Genomic DNA, 24,630 nt, shown 5'->3' on the forward strand with positions numbered 1-24,630 from the left:
ATGCTGACTACTTCTCCTGCACGAACATCCTCAGTGTACTTATGAATTGAATCTGACCTCATGCTGACTACTTCTCCTGCATGAACATCCTCAGTGTACTTATGAATTGAATCTGACCTCATGCTGACTACTTCTCCTGCACGAACATCCTCAGTGTACTTATGAATTGAATCTGACCTCATGCTGACTACTTCTCCTGCAGGAACATCCTCAGTGTACTTATGAATTGAATCTGACCTCATGCTGACTACTTCTCCTGCACGAACATCCTCTGTGTACTTATGAATTGAATCTGACCTCATGCTGACTACTTCTCCTGCACGAACATCCTCAGTGTACTTATGAATTGAATCTGACCTCATGCTGACTACTTCTCCTGCATGAACATCCTCAGTGTACTTATGAATTGAATCTGTCCTCATGCTGACTACTTCTCCTGCATGAACATCTTCAGTGTACTTATGAATTGAATCTGACCTCATGCTGACTACTTCTCCTGCACGAACATCCTCAGTGTACTTATGAATTGAATCTGACCTCATGCTCACTACTTCTCCTGCATGAACATCCTCAGCGTACTTATGAATTGAATCTGACCTCATGCTGACTACTTCTTCTGCACGAACATCCTCAGTGTACTTATGAATTGAATCTGACCTCATGCTGACTACTTCTCCTGCATGAACATCCTCAGTGTACTTATGAATTGAATCTGACCACATGCTGACTACTTCTCCTGCACGAACATCCTAAGTGTACTTATGAATTGAATCTGACCTCATGCTGACTACTTCTCCTGCATGAACATCCTCAGTGTACTTATGAATTGAATCTGACCTCATGCTGACTACTTCTCCTGCACGAACATCCTCAGTGTACTTATGAATTGAATCTGACCTCATGCTGACTACTTCTCCTGCACGAACATCCTCAGTGTACTTATGAATTGAATCTGACCTCATGCTGACTACTTCTTCTGCATGAACATCCTCAGTGTACTTATGAATTGAATCTGACCTCATGCTGACTACTTCTCCTGCACGAACATCCTCAGTGTACTTATGAATTGAATCTGACCTCATGCTGACTACTTCTCCTGCATGAACATCCTCAGTGTACTTATGAATTGAATCTGACCTCATGCTGACTACTTCTCCTGCATGAACATCTTCAGTGTACTTATGAATTGAATCTGACCTCATGCTGGCTACTTCTCCTGCATGAACATCCTCAGTGTAATTATGACTTGAATCTGATCTCATGCTGGTTACTTCTCCTGCATGAACATCCTCAGTATACTTATGAATTGAATCTGACCTCATGCTGGCTACTTCACCTGCATGAACATCCTCAGTGTACTTATGAATTGAATCTGACCTCATGCTGGCTACTTCTCCTGCATGAACATCCTCAGTGTACTTATGAATTGAATCTGACCTCATGCTGGCTACTTCTCCTGCATGAACATCCTCAGTGTACTTATGAATTGAATCTGACCTCATGCTGACTACTTCTCCTGCATGAACATCCTCAGTGTACTTATGAATTGAATCTGACCTCATGCTGACTACTTCTCCTGCACGAACATCCTCAGTGTACTTATGAATTGAATCTGACCTCATGCTCACTATTTCTCCTGCATGAACATCCTCAGTGTACTTATGAATTGAATCTGACCTCATGCTGACTACTTCTCCTGCACGAACATCCTCAGTGTACTTATGAATTGAATCTGACCTCATGCTGACTACTTCTCCTGCATGAACATCCTCAGTGTACTTATGAATTGAATCTGACCTCATGCTGACTACTTCTCCTGCATGAACATCCTCAGTGTACTTATGAATTGAATCTGACCTCATGCTGACTACTTCTCCTGCACGAACATCCTCAGTGTACTTATGAATTGAATCTGACCTCATGCTGACTACTTCTCCTGCACGAACATCCTCAGTGTACTTATGAATTGAATCTGACCTCATGCTGACTACTTCTCCTGCATGAACATCCTCAGTGTACTTATGAATTGAATCTGACCTCATGCTGACTACTTCTCCTGCATGAACATCTTCAGTGTACTTATGAATTGAATCTGACCTCATGCTGACTACTTCTCCTGCACGAACATCCTCAGTGTACTTATGAATTGAATCTGACCTCATGCTCACTACTTCTCCTGCATGAACATCCTCAGTGTACTTATGAATTGAATCTGACCTCATGCTGACTACTTCTTCTGCACGAACATCCTCAGTGTACTTATGAATTGAATCTGACCTCATGCTGACTACTTCTCCTGCATGAACATCCTCAGTGTACTTATGAATTGAATCTGACCACATGCTGACTACTTCTCCTGCACGAACATCCTCAGTGTACTTATGAATTGAATCTGACCTCATGCTGACTACTTCTCCTGCATGAACATCCTCAGTGTACTTATGAGTTGAATCTGACCTCATGCTGACTACTTCTCCTGCACGAACATCCTCAGTGTACTTATGAATTGAATCTGACCTCATGCTGACTACTTCTCCTGCACGAACATCCTCAGTGTACTTATGAATTGAATCTGACCTCATGCTGACTACTTCTCCTGCATGAACATCCTCAGTGTACTTATGAATTGAATCTGACCTCATGCTGACTACTTCTCCTGCACGAACATCCTCAGTGTACTTATGAATTGAATCTGACCTCATGCTGACTACTTCTCCTGCATGAACATCCTCAGTGTAATTATGAATTGAATCTGACCTCATGCTGACTACTTCTCCTGCATGAACATCTTCAGTGTGCTTATGAATTGAATCTGACCTCATGCTGGCTACTTCTCCTGCATGAACATCCTCAGTGCACTTATGAATTGAATCTGACCTCATGCTCACTACTTCTCCTGCATGAACATCCTCAGTGTACTTATGAATTGAATCTGACCTCATGCTCACTACTTCTCCTGCATGAACATCCTCAGTGTACTTATGAATTGAATCTGACCTCATGCTCACTACTTCTCCAGCATGAACATCCTCAGTGTACTTATGAATTGAATCTGACCTCATGCTGGCTACTTCTCCTGCATGAACATCCTCAGTGTACTTATGAGTTGAATCTGACCTCATGCTGACTACTTCTCCTGCACGAACATCCTCAGTGTACTTATGAATTGAATCTGACCTCATGCTCACTACTTCTCCTGCATGAACATCCTCAGTGTACTTATGAATTGAATCTGACCTCATGCTGACTACTTCTTCTGCACGAACATCCTCAGTGTACTTATGAATTGAATCTGACCTCATGCTGACTACTTCTCCTGCATGAACATCCTCAGTGTACTTATGAATTGAATCTGACCACATGCTGACTACTTCTCCTGCACGAACATCCTCAGTGTACTTATGAATTGAATCTGACCTCATGCTGACTACTTCTCCTGCATGAACATCCTCAGTGTACTTATGAGTTGAATCTGACCTCATGCTGACTACTTCTCCTGCACGAACATCCTCAGTGTACTTATGAATTGAATCTGACCTCATGCTGACTACTTCTCCTGCACGAACATCCTCAGTGTACTTATGAATTGAATCTGACCTCATGCTGACTACTTCTCCTGCATGAACATCCTCAGTGTACTTATGAATTGAATCTGACCTCATGCTGACTACTTCTCCTGCACGAACATCCTCAGTGTACTTATGAATTGAATCTGACCTCATGCTGACTACTTCTCCTGCATGAACATCCTCAGTGTAATTATGAATTGAATCTGACCTCATGCTGACTACTTCTCCTGCATGAACATCTTCAGTGTGCTTATGAATTGAATCTGACCTCATGCTGGCTACTTCTCCTGCATGAACATCCTCAGTGTACTTATGAATTGAATCTGACCTCATGCTCACTACTTCTCCTGCATGAACATCCTCAGTGTACTTATGAATTGAATCTGACCTCATGCTCACTACTTCTCCTGCATGAACATCCTCAGTGTACTTATGAATTGAATCTGACCTCATGCTCACTACTTCTCCAGCATGAACATCCTCAGTGTACTTATGAATTGAATCTGACCTCATGCTGGCTACTTCTCCTGCATGAACATCCTCAGTGTACTTATGAATTGAATCTGACCTCATGCTGGCTACTTCTCCTGCATGAACATCCTCAGTGTACTTATGAATTGAATCTGACCTCATGCTTGCTACTTCTCCTGCTTCACGGCTCCCAGTTCCTCCAGCATTGCAGTGATTCCTTCAGGCACTCTTCCCTCATCTAGTTCTCGACCCCAGGACCGATACTGTGAAATGTACGTCAACTTTAAGTCTGCAGCTTTTGCACGAAATTTCTGATTACACACAAACAAAAAGTTGAGCAAACTACAGGACAAAAAAGGACCAATGTACAATTGAAACCCTCTCCCCCGGAATAAATGTCTAAGTGCATAGGCAAACAATGTAACATATTCAGGGGGTATTTCTTTACTTATCAATATAAATTGCTTCTTACTTTACAATATTGATAATATTAATGATAAATCCAACTATTTTACAAATGTTTCAATCAATGTAATTGACACTGCATTTTCTTTTATTCTTGTTAAACAAAAGACACAGTAGTCTTGGTAAGTGTTCCAAATGGTTTACAAGTGAGCTTCGAGAGCTAAAAGAAACTTGTTTACTCTATTATAACGTAGTAACTTATCATGGAATGTCTGAACTTGGGGATAAATACAAGCAACTTAAACGTAAATATAAGAAGGCCATTAAAACGGCGAAAATGCTCTTTCACTCTAATTAATTACTCTACCAATAAATCCAAGACTACGTGGTCTATCGTTTCTGAATTACTGAATAACAACTCTAAACCCAAGAACAAACATCCCGTCATAAACCCTGAAGAAATAAATAGTCATTTCATTTGCCAAGTAGATGAAACTGTCAATACATTTAAAGGAAATAACGATTACTCATCCTTCATAAATAAATCACATAAACTAGGTACAGTTTTCAAACTTAATTATGTAACTGTTCAGCAGGTCTACACTGCTATTTTGAAACTCAGAAACAACTTTTTGGAAATCCTCTAATTTCAACTCACCTTCATCTTGTAATTCTTGTAAAGCACATTTTACAACATCTGGGATAAAGTTGTTCTCCTTTTTCTCAGTCATATTTACTTTCAACTTGGACAGTGCCATGGTTACTTCACCTGTTGTTAACTCACCTTCTACCTGGAGAACTGCCTGGTGGAATGTTGTAGCTTGGTTGTGCAGAAAAAGAACAATTTTCGCCAATGCATTTTCAAAAAAATTTTTTCATTATCGGACATTTTTCCTGACAAAGAAAGCATGCCGATAACTGACTGTAAAATCCTTTTTCTCCATACAGAAACAGAAAATAATGAACACAAACAGACAGCACAGCAAGCAGATGAATAGGAGCCTCCAGCACTAGTGCACCCGGCCATGTTTTGATGAAATTTGTGGTGGACAAAGCAAACATTATAAAGGGTTTTTCTTGGGGTACTCCCACTTATACAACACTCTCCACCTTCCCCTCATCTGCAATAGGCCTAGTTAAAAGTAGGCTCTGGACTTACTGGGGATGGGCTCCACATCAACACTGGATTCACGAATGCCACTTATTGGACTTCGACAAGCACTGCATATTATGTAGTGTGCACAAGGACCCAGGCTGAGCCAAGATGAACCATTGGTACACACCTTCTCTAACTCCTTGCGCAGAGCTATCACAGCTTTCTCGCGGTCAGCCACCAGCTCCTCCAGGTACTGGTAACGCAGCTTCTTCCTGGCCCGGCATTCCCGTGCACTCTGTCGACTGCGCTCTGTACAAATCAATTTATACTTCATCACTCAACAGCTAACTTTAATTATATTAAATCCATATTCACCTATATTATATATACTTAATATATTAAAATCACCTAAGTGGAAATAAACCTTACTTACTTATAAATGGCTTTTAAGGAACCCGCAGGTTCATTGCTGCACTCTCATAAGCCCGCCATAGGTCCCTATCCTGAGCAAGATTAATCAAGTCTCTATCATCACATCCCACCTCCCTCAAATCCATTTTAATATTATCCTCCCATCTACATATCAGCTTCCCCAAAGGTCTTTTTTTCCCCTCTGGTCTCCTAACTCTCTAACATGCATTTCTGGATTCGCCCATACGTGCTACATGCCCTGCCCATCTCAAATGTCTAGATTTAATGTTCCTAATTATGCGTGCAGTTCTGTGTTGTGTAACTTTCTCCATTCATCTGTAACTCATCCCTCTTAGCCCCAAATATTTTCCTAAGAGCCTTACTCTCAAACACCCTTAATCTCTGTTCCACTCTCAAAGTGAGAGTCCAAGTCTCACAACCATACAGAAGAACCAGTAATATAACTGTTTTATAAATTCTAACTTTCAGATTTTTTGACAGCAGACTAGATGACAAAAGCTTCTAAACCGAATAATAACAAGCGTTTCCCACATTTATTCTGCGTTTAATTTCCTCCCGAGTGTCATTTATATTTGTTACTGTTGCTCCAAGATATTTGAATTTTTCCACCTGTTCGAAGCATAAATCTCTAATTTTTATGTTTCCATTTCGTACAATATTCTGATCACAAGACATAATCATATACTTTGTCTTTTCGGGATTTACTTCCAAACCTATCACTTTACTTGCTTCAAGTAAAATTTCTGTGCTTTCCCTAATCGTTTGTGGATTTTCTCCTAACATATTCACGTCATCCACATAGACCACTGCAACAACAGTACGCCACAACCAGCCACCGAGATCCAGCAGGTGCGGACTGCCGCGACAACAGAACACCAAGGCCAATCCTTGGCTCTATAAATAAGGACAGGCAACCAGTCAGGGTATCAGTTGCCACAGGTAACCCTAGCAGAAGACTTCGACCTAGGTTACCTAACCACTGAAGATGTCTGCCGCAGTAGTAGACAAAACATTTGGGAATATCTTCACCAGTAGACCACGACATTTCAACTAGACATCAGCTGTAAAAGCCTACATGCTAAGATTTACTTGTCAGTAACTTCACCAGGATCATTTCTGGGGGATTTACAACATGCAGTTTTTTTGCCAACCCTGTATAAAATTGACCAGAAATATGCTAATGTAATGGGAACAGAACAATTCCATATCACACTGTTTAGAATAAACCATACTTTACTGTGCAGAATAAATCCATAGACTTACCCAGTTTGGCCTTCATATCCACTTTGTCTGCTGCCTTTCTGCCTGGTTTGCGGCCTCGTTTGCCTCCCTCTTTCCTATCACCACGCACTTCATCCTGAAAGAAATGAATGAGTTTGTTCAGCTTGCATCTCATTAACAAGATGTTGCTAAGGTTTTCCATGCTACTTTCCACTACATGGGTGCCAAATTTTTTGCTAATTAATTTTCTTATGAGCAGCTAAACACTTCGCTTTCCAGCAGACGCAAATAATTTTCAGATTTATTAGAGGGCCTGAACAAAATGTTGCCCTATCTACAATCTGACTAATAACCGATATGCCATTGTTTAATACCTTGCATAAATCTTCATGTAAGTAAGGTTAGACACAAATGTTTTCGTTCTTATGAGAAAAGATTCGGTAAAAATTCCTCACAGCACAAAATTTATGAAGCCATGTCTACAAGTTAATAAGTCTTCAGCCTCACTGTAACAATGGTAGCATAATTAAGTCTGAACTGTGTTTCCATTTAAGACTGCCAATCTATCTCTGCATGTAGTCTTTCTTTTTTTCTAGCTTGGGACTTGTGAAATAGAACAATATTTCTGTATCTTGCACAGAACCATCAAACAACTGGCAGAGGACGAGTGCTATGTAAGAGACATTATGATTTCTTCATTTGAGTCATTAACATTTAGAGAGAAAAAACAATTACTAAAAATGGCAAAACAACTGTTCACTTTCTGTACTTAGAAAAGAAGACAAAATCTTATCCAAGTGTTACCATATTCAGCTTTAAAGTGGCTGAGAGATTGTCTAAGATTTGAAAAACTGATATGTTAACACTGTTAGCATTTTCTAAATTTAATGAAAAGGGAATGTACAGCACTGTGTTACTTGGCTGTTTCAAGGTCTTCCTGTTCCACAGGTGGTCCAACAACTGCCCAATACACTTTGATAGAGGAATCCTTTTTGTAGAGCTGGCTTCAGAAAAGATGCCTGCTTCACCATTTTTTCTATCTCATTTCCAACCAAGCCACAACGTACATGCACCTACTGGCCCGCTATATCTTCACGTTTTAAGGATGTAAGAATATTCTATATTGCCATTATGGGTCTGATTGTAGAACAGGACGAAAAATTGACAAAGAGTTCCCCCACTTCAACAGTACTCACTGGTACCTCAGAATTCAAAGCAACTTAATTTAATGCAAGCTGTAGCAACTATATTAACACAAGGAATTAAAAGTGAAATTGTCATTTCACAATTTGCTGCAACTTTAATGTGAGAAATTACTCATATGGTCAGCAAGTGACAAGTATGAGAAGACTGAAGAGCAATTCAACATTCAGTGACGTTAGTGGATATTGTAATGCAAACTGTTAAACATCAGGAAGAGTATGAAAACTTGTTACTCAAACATATATGGAACAACACGAAAGGTATCAACCATTCTTTTATAAAAGGCATACTAAAAATCAAATTAAATTATTTACCCTAGTTTGAAAATAAGATAATGTGTAGTAAAATGCATGAATATTTCATAGCTTAATGTCTTCATAGAATATTTGTGAAGCATTAAGATTTGTGTTGGGAACAACTTTCTACTGTAAGTCCTTAAATTACCTTACTTGACTAGTTTCAGCTCCCCTGTTAGTCATCTTTAGAAGTAGTGAGGTACTCAAACACGAAGTAATGTATTATAACTTATACCCAAATGACCCCAAGTCTGTAGGCTAAATTGCAATTTACTACAGTAACAAACTTTTAATAAATATTATCAAATTTATCTAAACATGTGTAATGTACACATGCATGAATTTGGTTACTGTATCACACCTGGTACTGCTTTGAATGTGATTTCAAAGACTGGCATATAAAAATCAGTTTATTTTTCACCAGGCAATATCAGTGTGATCAAATAAATTTCCATCACTCCGTGATAGTCAATTACGAAATAAACTATAAATACAGAGTGGAAGGAGACCAAGACACCAAAATTTACAAAGTGATTCTACATGTTAAATATAACGTAACTTTCATTACACTTTTCCTCCGATGAAGTAACATTATGCAGAAAAAAATAGTCTTTGCCCAATGTTTGCAGCGCTCTATTGATAACGGCTAGAGAGAAATCGATGGTTGCTGTGCAAGCAGATAGTAAAAATAATCTGAATAGTTGGTGTCTTAGGTTTTTTTTTTTTTTTGCAAATTATACCATGTAACCATGAATTTAAACTGAATAATTACGAAAATCATTAAAATAAATCTTGCAACGTAGCACAATGTCGCGTGAGTACAGCAGAGGAGGAGGGGGGAGGTAAGGGATGGGTACCGCTGTAGTCAGAGTTATTGCAGTAGCCTGATGCTGTCAAATGCTTCATAGAAACATAACGATTTCCTCTAAAATGATGAATGTTGGAAAAAAACTTATTTAGATTTTTTTAACCTTTCCTCATTATCCTTTCCTAGTTTCATTGTGGTGCAGAGGTTACTTTCCACCGTGTATATACAGGACGTTTCCGGGCTGCTTTCAGGGATGATGGGGATGGGCACATGTATCAATTTGAGATAAGGAACCCTGGTCCGGAAATGACTGAGTCGAAAGTTATAAGCAAAAATAGTTGTGTGAAAATGGAATTGTAATTTGGCACCACGTGCCCTCCTCCCTTAACCTTTGGAAGTCATGGAAAGATCGTATGGGCAGGATGTCTCCTACATGGGTACAATCTGTGAGCTTGTCTACTGTTCCCATTTGCTCATCCGTATTCGAAAATCAGGTCTGCATATTCCGCTCTCGTGTACTCCTCCATTTCACTAGGACTGATCGACTGGACACTGCAACTTGTACACATACACTGCTGTCTACAGACGTACATATCAGGACTGACCATGTCCGTTACATATTACGCTATCTGCATTGCTTTAGTGTAGTTTCCTGTCCCAACCCCTCAGACAGCGCACTGAATGGAATATTTAAGTAGAAAACGAAAACAATGTCAGATGAATACAGTATGTGTAAGATGTACAGATAAAAACACATAAATAAGGTATACAGAGAAATAAAATTATTTCATTTCCACACAACTATTTTTGCTTATAACTTTCGACTCAGTCATTTCCGGACCAGGGTTCCTATCTCAAATTGATACATGTGCCCTTCCCCATCATCCCTGAAAGTTTGTAACACTAGCTCGGAAACACCCTGTATATTAAATTGACATGTGTTTGAAGATTAGGTAAAGTTTTATTTTTAAAATTGTAACTTATACCCAAATTACCCGACCCATCCTATACAAAGTATTTTCTACAAAATTTCATATGTTCCTTATACAACTTTCTATACTATAACACCATTATGGGCATTACGACTAGGCTTGCCAACTTTTGTAAGTAAAAATTAGGGATACAAACATTACTGACAATTCTATTGCACTAATTATTTCCACCTATCAATTCATATCAACAGTAGTACTTTTATAACAGTGTGTGTGTATGCACTTATGTATGTATAATAATAATAATGGCTTTATGTACTCTGGCAGAGTTAAGGCTGTAAGGCCTTCTCTTACACTCGACCAGGAATAAAACTTGCTTACACAGTTGAACATAAAACTGGATCGGAATTAATTACATACTGATACAATTTAGGTACATAATGAGATCAAAAGAGGTAATTACATAAAATTTACCTCATAAAATAAAAACAAACATAGTGGAATACATATTAATGTTGTTAGAATCAAATATGAATCACATAAAAACAGAATCCGATAATTCAATAAAAAGGTACACAGTAAAAATAAAAAGTAAACACATTAGTATTAGATTACAATATAGGTAGGATAAGTTAAAATTAAGGCTTTGCATGAAAACTAAAAATGTAATGTAAAATGCGGTAAACTTGCCATAAAAAATTAAATCATAATATCAGCACTATTTGTGACTCAAAATAATAAAGGAAATAGGCTATCAGTTCTTACGAAATGGAAAACATAATGAACTTTACAAATATATTCAGTGTCTATCATATTAAGGTTTAAATCCTACCCCTTTTTATGTTCCTGTTTACCCCAATTTGCGGTATGGAGAATAGTTAATTTCTCAGGAAATAGGGAGAGGAGTTCGCCACGCAATGTACCCTACAATTTTGACTCTTCTCACAGGAAATATGAGCCGTTCAGAGTAGAAGTGGTGCAAAGCAAAATTGGGTAATGAGGTTTAAAGTAAAAATTCTGTAAAATACAGCGCAAAGTAGCAATTAATATGGCCTTCATGCTATCCACTGACTACTAATACTGTAAATAAATTGAATATTAATTGCTGGTTTGTGCTGTATTTTACAGAATGTTTACTTTAACCCTCATTACCCATTTTGACTTACACCACTTCTGCTCTGAACAGCTCATATAGAATTCCAATGATGCATAAATATATTTAGGAATAAATTGAATTAACCGTCTACGTACGAACAATTATATTATTTCAAACCATGATACATGATCAGGGCCATGATTCAGTTGTAAGGAGCAGAAAAAATTTAGTTCCCAGCTTCTGAAACTTGTAGATTAACCTCGTATGAAATTCTTCTAGGATAATAAAGTAAAATTAATAAGAACCATATACACTTACTGTATAGCATAAAAATATAAAATAAATTACGCAAAACCCATTTTCTGGTGTGTTATCATCAGACATCGGATTCTAGGGCAAATGCCTATTTTGCTTTAGGAGAAAAGTAAAAATAATTATTAATATTTGTGTTTCATGGAAATTGAAAGGTATTCAAAGAGTTTTATAGTGCCCTAAAATGCCCTAAAACGGTTATTAGAGCCTAATTTGTTAATATTCGCCTAAAAATGCCTAATTCACTGTAAAGTTTCGCATTTTACTCTTACTTTTTATAATTTATACATGCATTCACTGCGAAATTTAAGGCATTTAAAAAGTGGAAAGTTTGCTTCACACCGGCCATGAAACCATTGATAAAGGAAACAAAATGTTTTGAATCTCACGACACTCGCAATAGATTTCACCGAATTTAACATGTTTGGAGGCATAAATGCCGACAAAGAACCAACCTTAGTTTTGAAGCAGGCAACAATCACAACATGTGCTGCTACCGATTCAGAGATATACTATACTATAAAAATGACTGTTTTCGGTCTGAAACCGATTAGCTGTACTGCCCTTCAGAGTGTCATAAAATCACAATTTTTGGAGAAAGAGTGTTTTTGAAATACTTATGAAAAGTCGTAAAACTGCAAATTAGTAGGGTAAACCGTTACAAAATATTTAAAAGAATGGCCCTCCTAGTGTTAACACTACCAGGAAATGCAACAATAAGTGGAACTTTGTATTTTTGTCCAATTGAATCTCAATAACAACGGTTCATTTGAATGCTCGTTAACAGTTGCTCTTTCCCTCACCTTATTTGTGTTGAGAAGTTTTGAGCGGTAGGACGTTTTCCTGTGAAGTTTAACGCGATAATGCCGAAAAATATAAGTGCAAAATCTACATTGATCCGGCAATGGCTAACAGAATATTCAGAATTCACTTATGATGGAAAAATAATATTCTGCAAGATTTGTAGCAAACAGGTATGTAACAATAGTTGCAGTGGCGTATACTGGTTAAAGGGTTTGGACTACCGCTGACCCTATTATTACACAAAATATATCTAACAATTACTTTAATTTTAATTACTATGGTAAAACTAATAATACAAAATTATTACATTATGTTATATTATAAACTTTTTCTTTTGTAATTTCCTTGGGCTACCCCTGGTAGCCCGCAAAATACGCCCCTGAATAGTTGAAATATATAAATTCTATTAATTTTAATGAGTAGGCCTATAATATTTATACATTGACTGAGCTATCCTGAGGTATAATTCTTTTTAAGACCACTACACTTTAACCTTTTAAATTCCGATAGTTAAAGTATTTGCAGGTCATTAAAATTTTGATTGTTCGAACCCACTAACTTTGTGATAGAAATACGGCAATACAACAATTAGGATTTTATTTTAATTCAGTTTACTTTACATTTTTAGATTTCGCAAGAAAAGAAGTGCCACCTAAAGCAGCATGTGCAAGGAGCGGCTCATAAGGCTAAAGCTCAGCAGAAAAATCAACTGCAACAAACTTTACTAACACAGCCTACTTCATCCAATCTCAGCAGCAATTTCTATGCTAATTTAACCAGAGCGTTTGTTGCTGCTAACATTCCCTGGAATGCAATTGAAAATCCGGTTTTAAGACAGTTTTTACAAAAATCTGCAAACAAAATATCCCATCTGAGTCGACCCTAAGAAAAAATTACTTAGACAGAATACACAATGAAACTTTAGCTTCCATTCGGGAGGATATAGGTGATTCGTACATATGGATCTCTGTGGATGAAACCTCAGATCCTATGAATAGGTATATAGCAAATATGGTAGTAGGAAAACTTAGTCCTGATGGACCTTCGATTCCACACCTCGTATGTGTTAAGGAACTTTCGAAAGTGAATAGCCAAGCCATTGCTTATTTTGTAAATAAAGGCCTACAGTCTTTATACTCAGGTAATATAGACGATTCTAAAGTTCTGTTGTTTTGTACTGATGCTGCCTCATACATGATTGCTGCAGCTCCACTTCTTAAAACATTTTATCCTAACCTCACGCATGTAACCTGTCTAGCACATGGCCTTCACAGGGTTTCTGAAACAATCCGGAATGAATTTCCTCTTGCCAATTCGTTTATTTATAACACAAAAAAATGTTTTTGTAAAGCCCCATCCAGGATTTCAATATTCAGAGAGAACTTTCCAGATATCCCACTCCCACCTCAGCCGGTTGTTACACGATGGGGAACCTGGATTCAGTCAGTGGTGTATTATTCTAAGTATTTTAAAGAAGTGGTCACAGTTATTGATAAATTACCTGAAACTGATAGTGCAGCGTGTGTGAAAGCAGTGAAAGATTGTCTGAATAGGTATTGCCTACATAACATCAAACTTTTCTTTCATACCTGCAAGCATTGAACAATTAGAACGTGAAAAACAATCTCTTTGTAGCCAAATAGCAATAGTAAAGGAAGCTGAAGTGAACATACATTCTGCTTTGGGCGAAACTGGGAAAAAAGTTAAAAATAAGTGGGACAACGTATTAAATAAGAATGTAGGATTTTCGTTGTTGGAAAAAGTATCAAGAGTGATATCGGGGTAAAGTGTAAATGTTCCAGTAAGTATTGATGTTTCTATTGTACCTAATTTAAAATTTGCGCTTCTCACATCAGTTTCGGTTGAAAGAAGTTTTTCTGCCTTCAAAATGATTCTCAGTGACAAAAGGCAAAGGTTAACTGTGGAGAATTTAGAAAAAATTCTGGTGGTGTACTGTGCAGATAATTATAATAAAGTCTGAGCATGGAACTGAATTTCAATAACTTAAAATGAGTAATCTTGATATCAATAATCATTATTTCATTAGTTTCAATATATTAAATTTGTGCAGCTCTGTTTATAAATATAATATAGTACCTATTCTTTTTTAATGTTTAAACATACTTTTTTGTGCGTATTTTAGTGTATAACTAAAAATTTCAGTGAAAGAAATAAGTATGATACCTTGATGTGCCTAAAATGCCTATTTTCATTAAAATAGAGCCTAATTTTACAAATTTTGAGCTTATTTTAGGCGCCTAAAACTGCAATTTTTAGTGCCTAAAAATCCGATGTCTAGTTATCATATTATGTAGTCTGCACACTTTTAACTTGCGTGCCGCTAGAGCGCTACTGTCGCGCCAGCTGTCAAATGTTGGCATATTTTATACGTATGAGTTGAGCGACTGTATGTATTAGACCGTGATGTCACTGTGTGAACTTGGTGCCATTTCCTCAACTTTCATTAAACGCATTGGCCTAAACAATAACAGATACCCAATGTGTCGTCAATTTGCAGTGAATTATAGATTTACCAACTTGCACTGAACGGGATTCTTTCCCTTACAAATTCAACGATTTTCACTTATGAATTCACCGGAACTACCTCAGCGCTAGTTTCACCAATTTTTTTTTCCAAGTATTGCATCATTCACTTTCACAGAAGCTTCACAATAATATCTGATGTAATCATAAACAATTTTATTACAGGCCTACTCCCTACTCGCCAAGGTAGAATTAAAACGTCAATATAATCTAATTAGTATGCATTTCGTACATCACTATGGCGAAAAACGATCTCACTAGCTGCTATGGCTTTATAACGTGTAAAATCAACACACCACCACTCAATGTTCTTGAATGAAACCTCCAGTTCAAACCACATACTAAAAGTACTTAAACTAATCGTATTCAAGAACCCTGTCAAGTCATAAAACATAAGCTACTTTTTCTCGTGTTCTTTTTGATCAATTTCCTTCTCATTTAAATCTATCACCGCAAAATGTAAAATCAACATACAATCATTCGTTACTTTGCTTTTCTTTTTAATGAAACTTCTAGAACTATCACATGCAATAAATACGTTAACTAAATCGTCTTCAAGAACAATGACATATCATAAAATATAACCTACTGTTTCCTCGTGTTCTTGGTGATCCATTCCCTTCTCATCTAAATCCATCATCGTGCAATATTAAATTGTCTGCAACAACTATACAGTCCTTCGTTTAACACAATATGGCAACAGACATTGACATTTTTATTGTGGTTGTTTATGTCGATAGTAGTGCCACCTGTGAAACCTACTTGTACAGAGATTGCATAATTGGAGTGGGCTCATTCTTCACGCCATAATGCAAATTCTCTCTTTATCACGGAAGCTTTTCATGTATGCCGATGACATGGCGCTAACATCAATCCCGGAGACAGATATGCAAATCGCCTTTAACCAGGTGATAAAATGAGTTGAGGCTAAATCAAGACAAGACAGTCTCTATGACCTTCAAAAAGGAGGTAAACAGGGTATCTTTAGCCTCGGAAATTGGTAACTGACGTCAGTAACCATTTTAGATACCTAGGAGTTACATTGACACGGGGGAAACTAATTACGCTCCACGTAAATGAACGACTGAACGCTGCCACAAATGCAATGTGACATCCTACACAGGGTTGCCAGATTGGACGAAAAGTCGCGGATTGGGCTACTCCGAAGCTCTGTTTGCGACTGATTTTTACTTCAGGCGATTTACGAATTTTTGGGCTACCGGTACCGGTACCGCTTGTGAATAATGGATATAAATGGGAACCCACAGCCACAGAATAATGGTGCTGCAGATGCTCTGAGTTGTTTTGCTTCGCCACTAAAAGTGGCACTTCCTGTCGCGATACCAGGAATTAAACTGTAGGTTTCAAAGTGACATCACTATTTTAGTGGTGCATCTGTGGCGATGCTAATGGTCAACTCTTGGGCCACCAATTTCTTACACCACCACTACAGTAGCCTATGCAGTCTATCGTGCCAAGGTGTCTTTTTTCGAATTTCATTGTTAAATTCATCTGGAAACTTGAAATGAATCCTTACACATGCGAAAATAAGAAAAAAACTTTTTATCATCCTGATGTAAATAATGAAACAAAGTATGAAAGTCTTCGAATGAATCTTTCCAAAACCAATGGATGGACCCAGACTCTTCTTCAATTTTTACGTCTATTCTTTGTCCGCCGAGTTAGCTCTGTGGTAACCTCTGCAGTGGCTGAATGGTCAGATCTTCAGACTGTCACGCAGGCGGCCCCGGTTAGGTTCCCGGTCAGGTCTGGGATTTTTTCATTGAAAAATCCAGTGACACTTGTGGCAGACAAGGCCGCAGTTGGGGTTTTTCCCCAAATTAGGCATTTACATCATTCCCTAAACGTCGGCCGGCGGTGCATGGAGGGGGTTGGCCTAGGGACGAGTTGATCTGGCTGCTCGAAACCTGGACCAGAGAGCCTTAGTGTGGTCAGCCGGTGTGGGAATGCACCACCAGAGGGCTAGCGCAATAGATCTGCACAATAATGCCCCCCTCCATTAAATTCAATTAGCTCTGTGGTAGTGAGTCTGACTCCAGACAAGCCGGCATAGGTTAGATTCCCGGCAGGGTCAGAAATTTTCATGTAAAATTTCTACCTTGGGACTAGGAGAAATTGTGGTTCACAACTTTTAATCACTAAATTGTGCGCCGATATGCCTGGGTTAAATCCCAAATCTCTCCGCAGTGCATATGCCACTGTTGATAGTGATTCGTCTATCAGATGGAGATATTAAGCCTGGCAGCCCCTTGGTGCTATTCGACAGACATAGACTATGTACCAGCACCGGGTTTCCTCTTCTCCCTTCCTCACCCATTCCTTACCCTACACTTACATGAACACTCACCCTAGTACACGACATATCTCTTCACAGATACACATCATGCATAATGTGGCCCACCAAAGTGGTGTGCAACTTGAAAAATGGGTCACAGTTCTGCCATCTATCCGCAGTATGTGGAACCCGAGTCACGCAAGTGACGTGGGTAGGCATTACACACACACACTCTTTGTCCGTATGAGCAAAGTTGCCAAAAGTATATCTCTTCCTATGTCCATGTTCACTGGAAGACTGAAATATTCTCTAGTGTAAACAGGACTTCAAACACGCGATTGCAGCATCACTAGTGGCACTGCTAAGTGGCTTTGTCTGAATGGGCCCTTACCATTACAATTATTGTAAATGTTAATGCTCATCCTCTCTTCCTTAAAATACAATAATAACCTCGTGAGATACACAATCCTATGTCCTATTTATTATAAAATTAATCCGATTCCTGGATTACTTTATAATGCTACAAAGTTGCATGATAATATTGATTCTATTACAAGCATTTAAATTTGATTATAAATAAACATAAGTAATTAGTTTATTAAACAACATGAGACAACTATTATATAAAATGTAGCCTATATAACATATTACTAGATCTATTACAGGCACACTAAGTTTATATTGAAAAATTAATTTTTTTTTACTAAGACCCGCATAGTTGGCTTGTTAATGAAATTTCTTTGACCTTTTTTATTTAGCTACTGTTTTAATTTTTACACTCGTCTTGGGTTTCCATAATGTGTTGAAATTTTTAGATGGCAAAAGGTCAAAAGGATCCTCCAGAGAGCAGGAAGTATGCAATGAAGGCAAGGTATTCCAGTGAAATGCTATAGCAGGCATTAGATGATGTAAACACTGGAAAACTTTGTCAACGAGAAGTTGCATGTTTGTATTTCAAACACTAGTGGATAAATTAAGAAATAAACACAGAAATGATTTTAGGAGGCCAAATATGTTTTCACCGAGAAAGCTGGTACTCTGTGCTATTACGACTTTGTAATAGTGTCATATAAAAGGTCACTGATCCCTAGAAGGCCCACAGTCAATAGCATTAAACTGCATGGTTTCATCTCCAGATACAAAGTCAGTTATACGGTCAAGACATTCGATGTGGCCTGACCAGTTTGAAGTAATAAATAAAGTAAATAAAAGGGACACATATGAAATGATTCTGTTCAGAATGTGGAGAATTTGATTTGCAAATTAAACATAACTTACTGTATATCAAACATATATGTAGGTAACAAACACATAAAAATTATGTTTATATGTTCTGTTCTAGTAATACTAAATAGAATTTCATGTTTTTTTCTTATTGTATTTAAAATAACTTATACAGTTTTTATATATTTTATTACATCTCAATCCACAAAACAAGTAATCTTCTGAAATAATTTATTTTTAGACGTCAATTTCAATATACACTATTTTAGGTAAGTATATAAATATGATAGAAGTGCCACAAAGTTACCCCAAATGACTGTACTCGTCTTTTACGAAAACACTACTATTTTTGTTAAAAAGGAGCAATTTTCCCTGAACTAAAAGTACAATATGGCGTTGCTACAAAGTGCTCAAAATGTACTCCACTCATCCTTCATCATAATTATGGTAATGAAGAATTCTTGCATGGAAATATCATATGTACTTCGGTAAATCACAATAATGTGATATGCGTAAATAATCACTTAGTGATTGAAGATGACGCTCATTCCCGGCCACTTAGTCACTCGTAATGAGTGCACCTCTGCACATAGTGTGTTGGACATTGTGCCACTGCCACACATCTGTGACACAGTGCATGAGGGTTGGCCACTAAAGGGAAACTAAGAGGTGGAACTTAAACTGCAAGGATTCAATCCGGTATCAGAACTGGAATCCAGTGTGGCTTAGTGGATAAAGCGTCAGCACATAGAGCTGAAAACCCGGGTTCGAGTCTCGAGGCCAGAGAGAATTTTTCTCCACTCCACCCATCCTTCATTAACAAAGTACTTAATAACCTACAAAATATATAATATAATTAACGAAAATACAACAAAAGCCCTTTCCAGCACCACTGCAAAGCAGGGAACGAATTGCATTAGCATCAGTCAACACTGTGATTCATCCAGAATATCTTTGTCTAAAATCATTAGTTGATAATATAATTAATTGATGAACTAGTGGACTTACTCGTGTTAAATATGTAATATTTGTCCGGCTTACAGCTGTTTCAGTGCTTCACGCACCATCATCAGAGCCTACTAGATCGCAGCGTCATCTCAAAATATACAAACACACTAAAACACACCCCGATCAAATCCTCAACACACAGATCAATTTCAGCACACACACACACTATTCGACTCCACCCAAATACGTCGACTTACTCTACGGATTGCAGAAACGGAGTGTAACTGTATTATTTCTGATTGTTAATTGCATAGGCCTAACATTAATTTATCATTACTAATCATTACTGTTCTAAAAATCATATACCGGTACCTAAATGTTAATTCATCACATTCCTTGATTGCATCATTTCTAATTGAAGACCTGGATTGATAAACATCCCAAGTTCAAAAGTTACATAATGTGACTTTTTACCTGACATATGTTGTTTTGTATCGGCTACCATCCTGCAAACAAAAAGAATACCGGTAATCCAAATTAGACTCTAAGCCTGTGTTTTTCAATAATACAAACATTGATTGCAATACTCATATTGCGAGGCTATGCACTTGCACTCCTGAAAAAGTACTTCAATACTTGGAATATTGCCGAATATTGGTCAATTCAAGCCTTCAATTGTTCATTTCCGTATATTAATTGCATAATTTTTAATTACTGGTTTAACTTATGTAATTATATTCTATATACTGTATTAACTTCTTGCTCTACTCGCTTGGCTACTGATAGTCTTTCTCTTAGTTCTCCAATTACCAAATAATGGTCAGAATTACAGTCTGCCCCCCTGAAGGTTCGAATGTCTACTATACTAGTATGTCTTCTTTTATCTATCAAGATGTGATCTATCTGGCTATGTGTCAATCCATCTGGAGAAGTCGTACAAAATTTTGTCCAATATTCTTTTGAGAAGATTAACTCCATATGTAGATGAAATTATTGGGGATCATCAATGTGGTTTTAGGCGTAATAGATCAACTATTGACCAGATATTTTGTATTCGACAGATAATGGAGAAAAAATGGGAGTATAAGGGTACAGTGCATCAGTTATTCATAGATTTCAAAAAGGCATATGACTCGGTTAAGAGAGAAGTTTTATATGATATTCTTATTGAATTTGGCATTCCCAAGAAACTAGTTCGATTAATTAAAATGTTCGTATAGGTCAGTTTTTGTCAGATGTGTTTCCAATTCACTGTGGGCTAAAGCAAGGAGATGCACTATCACCTTTACTTTTTAAATTTGCTCTAGAGTATGCCATTAGGAAAGTCCAGGATAACAGAGAGGGTTTGGAATTGAACGGGTTACATCAGCTGCTTGTCTATGCCGATGACGTGAATATGTTTGGAGAAAATCCACAAACGATTAGGGAAAACACGGGAATTTTACTGGAAGCAAGTAAAGAGATAGGTTTGGAAGTAAATCCCGAAAAGACAAAGTATATGATTATGTCTCGTGACCAAATATTGTACGAAATGGAAATATAAAAATTGGAAATTTATCTTTTGAAGAGGTGGAGAAGTTCAAATATCTTGGAGCAACAGTAACAAATATAAATGATACTTGGGAGGAAATTAAACACAGAATATGGGAAATGCCTGTTATTATTCGGTTGAGAAACTTTTATCATCCAGTCTGCTGTCCAAAAATCTGAAAGTTAGAATTTATAAAACAGTTATATTACCGGTTGTTCTGTATGGTTGTGAAACTTGGACTCTCACTTTGAGAGAGGAACAGAGATTAAGGGTGTTTGAGAATAAGGTGCTTAGGAAAATATTTGGGGCTAAGAGGGATGAAGTTACAGGAGAATGGAGAAAGTTACACAACACAGAACTGCATGCATTGTATTCTTCACCTGACATAATTAGGAACATTAAATCCAAACGTTTGAGATGGGCAGGGCATGTAGCACGTATGGGCGAATCCAGAAATGCATATACAGTGTTAGTTGGGAGGCCGGAGGGAAAAAGACCTTTAGGGAGGCCGAGACGTAGATGAGAAGATAATATTAAAATGGATTTGAGGGAGGTGGGATATGATGATACAGAATGGATTAATTTTGCTCAGGATAGGGACCAATGGCGGGCTTATGTGAGGGCGGCAATGAACCTGCGGGTTCCTTAAAAGCCAGTAAGTAAGTAATTATATTCTATATTAATTGAATATCCCGCGGAATAAGTGTATATGGTACAGTGTTTCCCTATATACTTAGATCTTTATTGTGGGGGGAGGGGGGTATTCAATTGTCGAGTCACTTAACTTTAGGCCTAAATATTGTGAGTATACTGAGCCCTAAGGGGCTACCTCTCTTGGGAGCAGTTTGTTAAACAACCAACCTCATAAAATACCAGATGAAACTACAGAGCGGTAATTCTCCAGTAAATCTACACTACGGCGGCACAATTTTCTTCTGTTTCACTGGCGTCTGTTAGATGTAGGCGTATATCATGATAAACATGTTTTAGTTTGCAGCCACAAATACTTTAAACATATAAATCGTTTGGGAACAAGTTTACAATAGGTCGGCTAGGCCGGTGATGACGTAAACATAATGTAAGCATTCGTTGGATTATACTATTTTCGAGCTATGACTTGTTATTGATCGTATATGCAAGGCATAATAAAAGCCTAAACTATCCAAACCTAACCTGTAACAGAATTGTAGTCCCTCCCCCTTCAATTTGCTACTAACTACCAACATGCGAAAGGTCCAGGACCAGTTACTAGGGAAATTGTCAGTTTTTCTAGTATTGCGTCCCGGATTTCTAGTGTTATATTTGTAACAGTATTAATACATAATACTACAAACGTGCCTCGCCTAGGTACCAAGAGGGGTCATTCAGAATCTGGTAACATATTATTCGTAACTGTAAGTTGGTTCGATGTATTGTGTGTGATGATCTTTTTCTATAGCCTGACGTACATGTACATAAATGTTTTTTTTTTTTTTCAGCTAAAAAGGATTATTACTAAACTTAATGGTGTTTAACAGAAAAAATGAATTAAACGATTTCTAAACCGTATTTTTATTTTTCATGTAACTTTTTTTACTTAATTTTCATACCGTTTAATTTTAGAAATAAACATTTATCGCGAAATCAGTGCCATTTCAGCACTACAATACTTACAGCAACTCTGATACGTAAAAATCGTAGCAGACAGTGCAAATAAGAGAGTCACATTTACGTATTGCGTCTTACATACGAATGCAATAAATTGAAGCTCAAATGATAACGCTGTATTGTTAACAGACATATTTAAATCTTTTCAAAATCATTTGCCATCCCCAAGAGAAATGTCATTTACTTACAAGCGGATGTCACGCAGCTTGTTTAAAATAACGCTTCATTCACGTTTACTTTGCTTTGCGAACCGATTATTCAAGTAACTTAAGTCAACTATAAGGTTTACACGCAAACTGCACTAATCTATAGGAAAGCTATAAAACTTGTCCACAAGTATTCACAAATTGCCGGGTTCACAATGCTTAACCAACTTCTAAATACCAACAATTCCACTCGAAAATCACGGCCAATACGGTCACGATGCGGCATGGATAAAAGTATGGTCACGGCCTATTGAATGAAAGTGGTATTTACAAAATGAGAATTTTAATGAAAGCGCATATCTATGATCTACGATGAAAGTGATGAACAGAATATTAATGTACACAATTTTCCAAAAAATAAATAACTCTTCCAATTATTTATTTTATTGGGTTATTTTACGACGCTGTATCAACATCTAGGTTATTTAGCGTCTGAATGAAATGAAGGTGATAATGCCGGTGAAATGTTACCCAGCATTTGCTGTTGTTGGATTGAGGGAAAACCCCGGAAAAAACCTCAACTAGGTAACTTGCCCTGACCGGGATTCGAACCCGGGCCACCTGGTTTCGCGGCCAGACGCGCTGACCGTTACTCCACAGGTGTGGACTCTTCGAATTATGTACTGTATTTAATAAAATTAGTGATTGAGCAAGGAATGTGGGCAATTTCCTAGTAGACGATATTCATTGATAGAACCGGTACGGTAGTAGTACACATGTTTATACTTTTTAATATTAATAATTAATATTAGCAGGTGTTGGTAGTAGGGGATGTGAATGAGGTAATTTCGTCATAAATTGACATATGAAAATATATTACTTTTTTTTTTCTTCATTTCTCCTGTCCTCTCGTTTATGGTTGTAATTAAGTCAGATTTACTTTGTATTTTTCTAATTCTGTATCTAATTTCTGATGTTACATATTGTAATTATTATACATCTTGATTACACATTATACACTTTTAACCTCTAGTTCTGAAGATGGCCGATTCATTAATTCATAGTTTTCTGCAGAAGGGCAGGTCATTCACTGCAATCCCAGCATTCTCCAATCTTCCCTATTTTCTGCCTTCCTCTTAGTCTTCGCATATGATCTATATATCTTAATGTCGTCTATCATCTGATATCGTCTTCTGCCACGAACTCTTCTCCTGTTCACCATTCCTTCCAGTACATTCTTCAGTAGACAGTTTCTTCTCAGCCAGCAACCCAACCAATTCCTTTTTCTCTTCGCGATCTCTTGGGAAAGATATGAAGTCGAAAGTAGTGAACTAGGTAATTTACGACTTAATTTTCATTTTAAAACATAAAAGTTATTATAATCATATTCATAAATGTAATTATCTCCCCTTCATTCTCCATACCCATTCTCTGCCTATTGGGCTATCAGAGTCGAAAGCTGATACCAAAATGTCATCATAATTAAAAATAAAAAAAAAAGTAAAAAAAATAAAAAAGTAAAAAAAGTGTCTAACAAAATGTGAAGCATTTTATCGTATATTCCATTATCTAAGCTGCAACACTATGTATGGCATTAGAGGAGAAAGTCAGGACTTACATAAAGAAATACATACCGTACTTAATAAGCT

The 24,630-nt window shown here is 37.3% G+C and overlaps 1 protein-coding gene across 2 annotated transcripts in view; it reads right to left on the minus strand.

Moving 5' to 3' along the window:
• Window positions 1-15,949, minus strand: part of REPTOR-BP (REPTOR-binding partner) — a 33,111-nt gene extending 17,162 nt beyond the window's left edge. The window contains exons 1-4 of one of the 2 annotated variants that reach the window (XM_069844724.1): window positions 15,779-15,949; window positions 7,237-7,330; window positions 5,729-5,850; window positions 4,198-4,303 (exon numbers count right to left, since the gene is read on the minus strand). In XM_069844724.1, the coding sequence (XP_069700825.1) occupies window positions 4,208-4,303; window positions 5,729-5,850; window positions 7,237-7,330; window positions 15,779-15,829 (363 nt within the window). In that variant the 5' untranslated portion in view covers window positions 15,830-15,949 and the 3' untranslated portion in view covers window positions 4,198-4,207. The remainder of the gene's footprint in view (window positions 1-4,197; window positions 4,304-5,728; window positions 5,851-7,236; window positions 7,331-15,778) is intronic. The other variant, XM_069844723.1, reaches the window with a different exon arrangement.
• Window positions 15,950-24,630: the final 8,681 nt, after the last annotated feature.

Source organism: Periplaneta americana, chromosome 14, assembly GCF_040183065.1.
Source record: "Periplaneta americana isolate PAMFEO1 chromosome 14, P.americana_PAMFEO1_priV1, whole genome shotgun sequence".
Taxonomy (NCBI): domain Eukaryota; kingdom Metazoa; phylum Arthropoda; class Insecta; order Blattodea; family Blattidae; genus Periplaneta; species Periplaneta americana.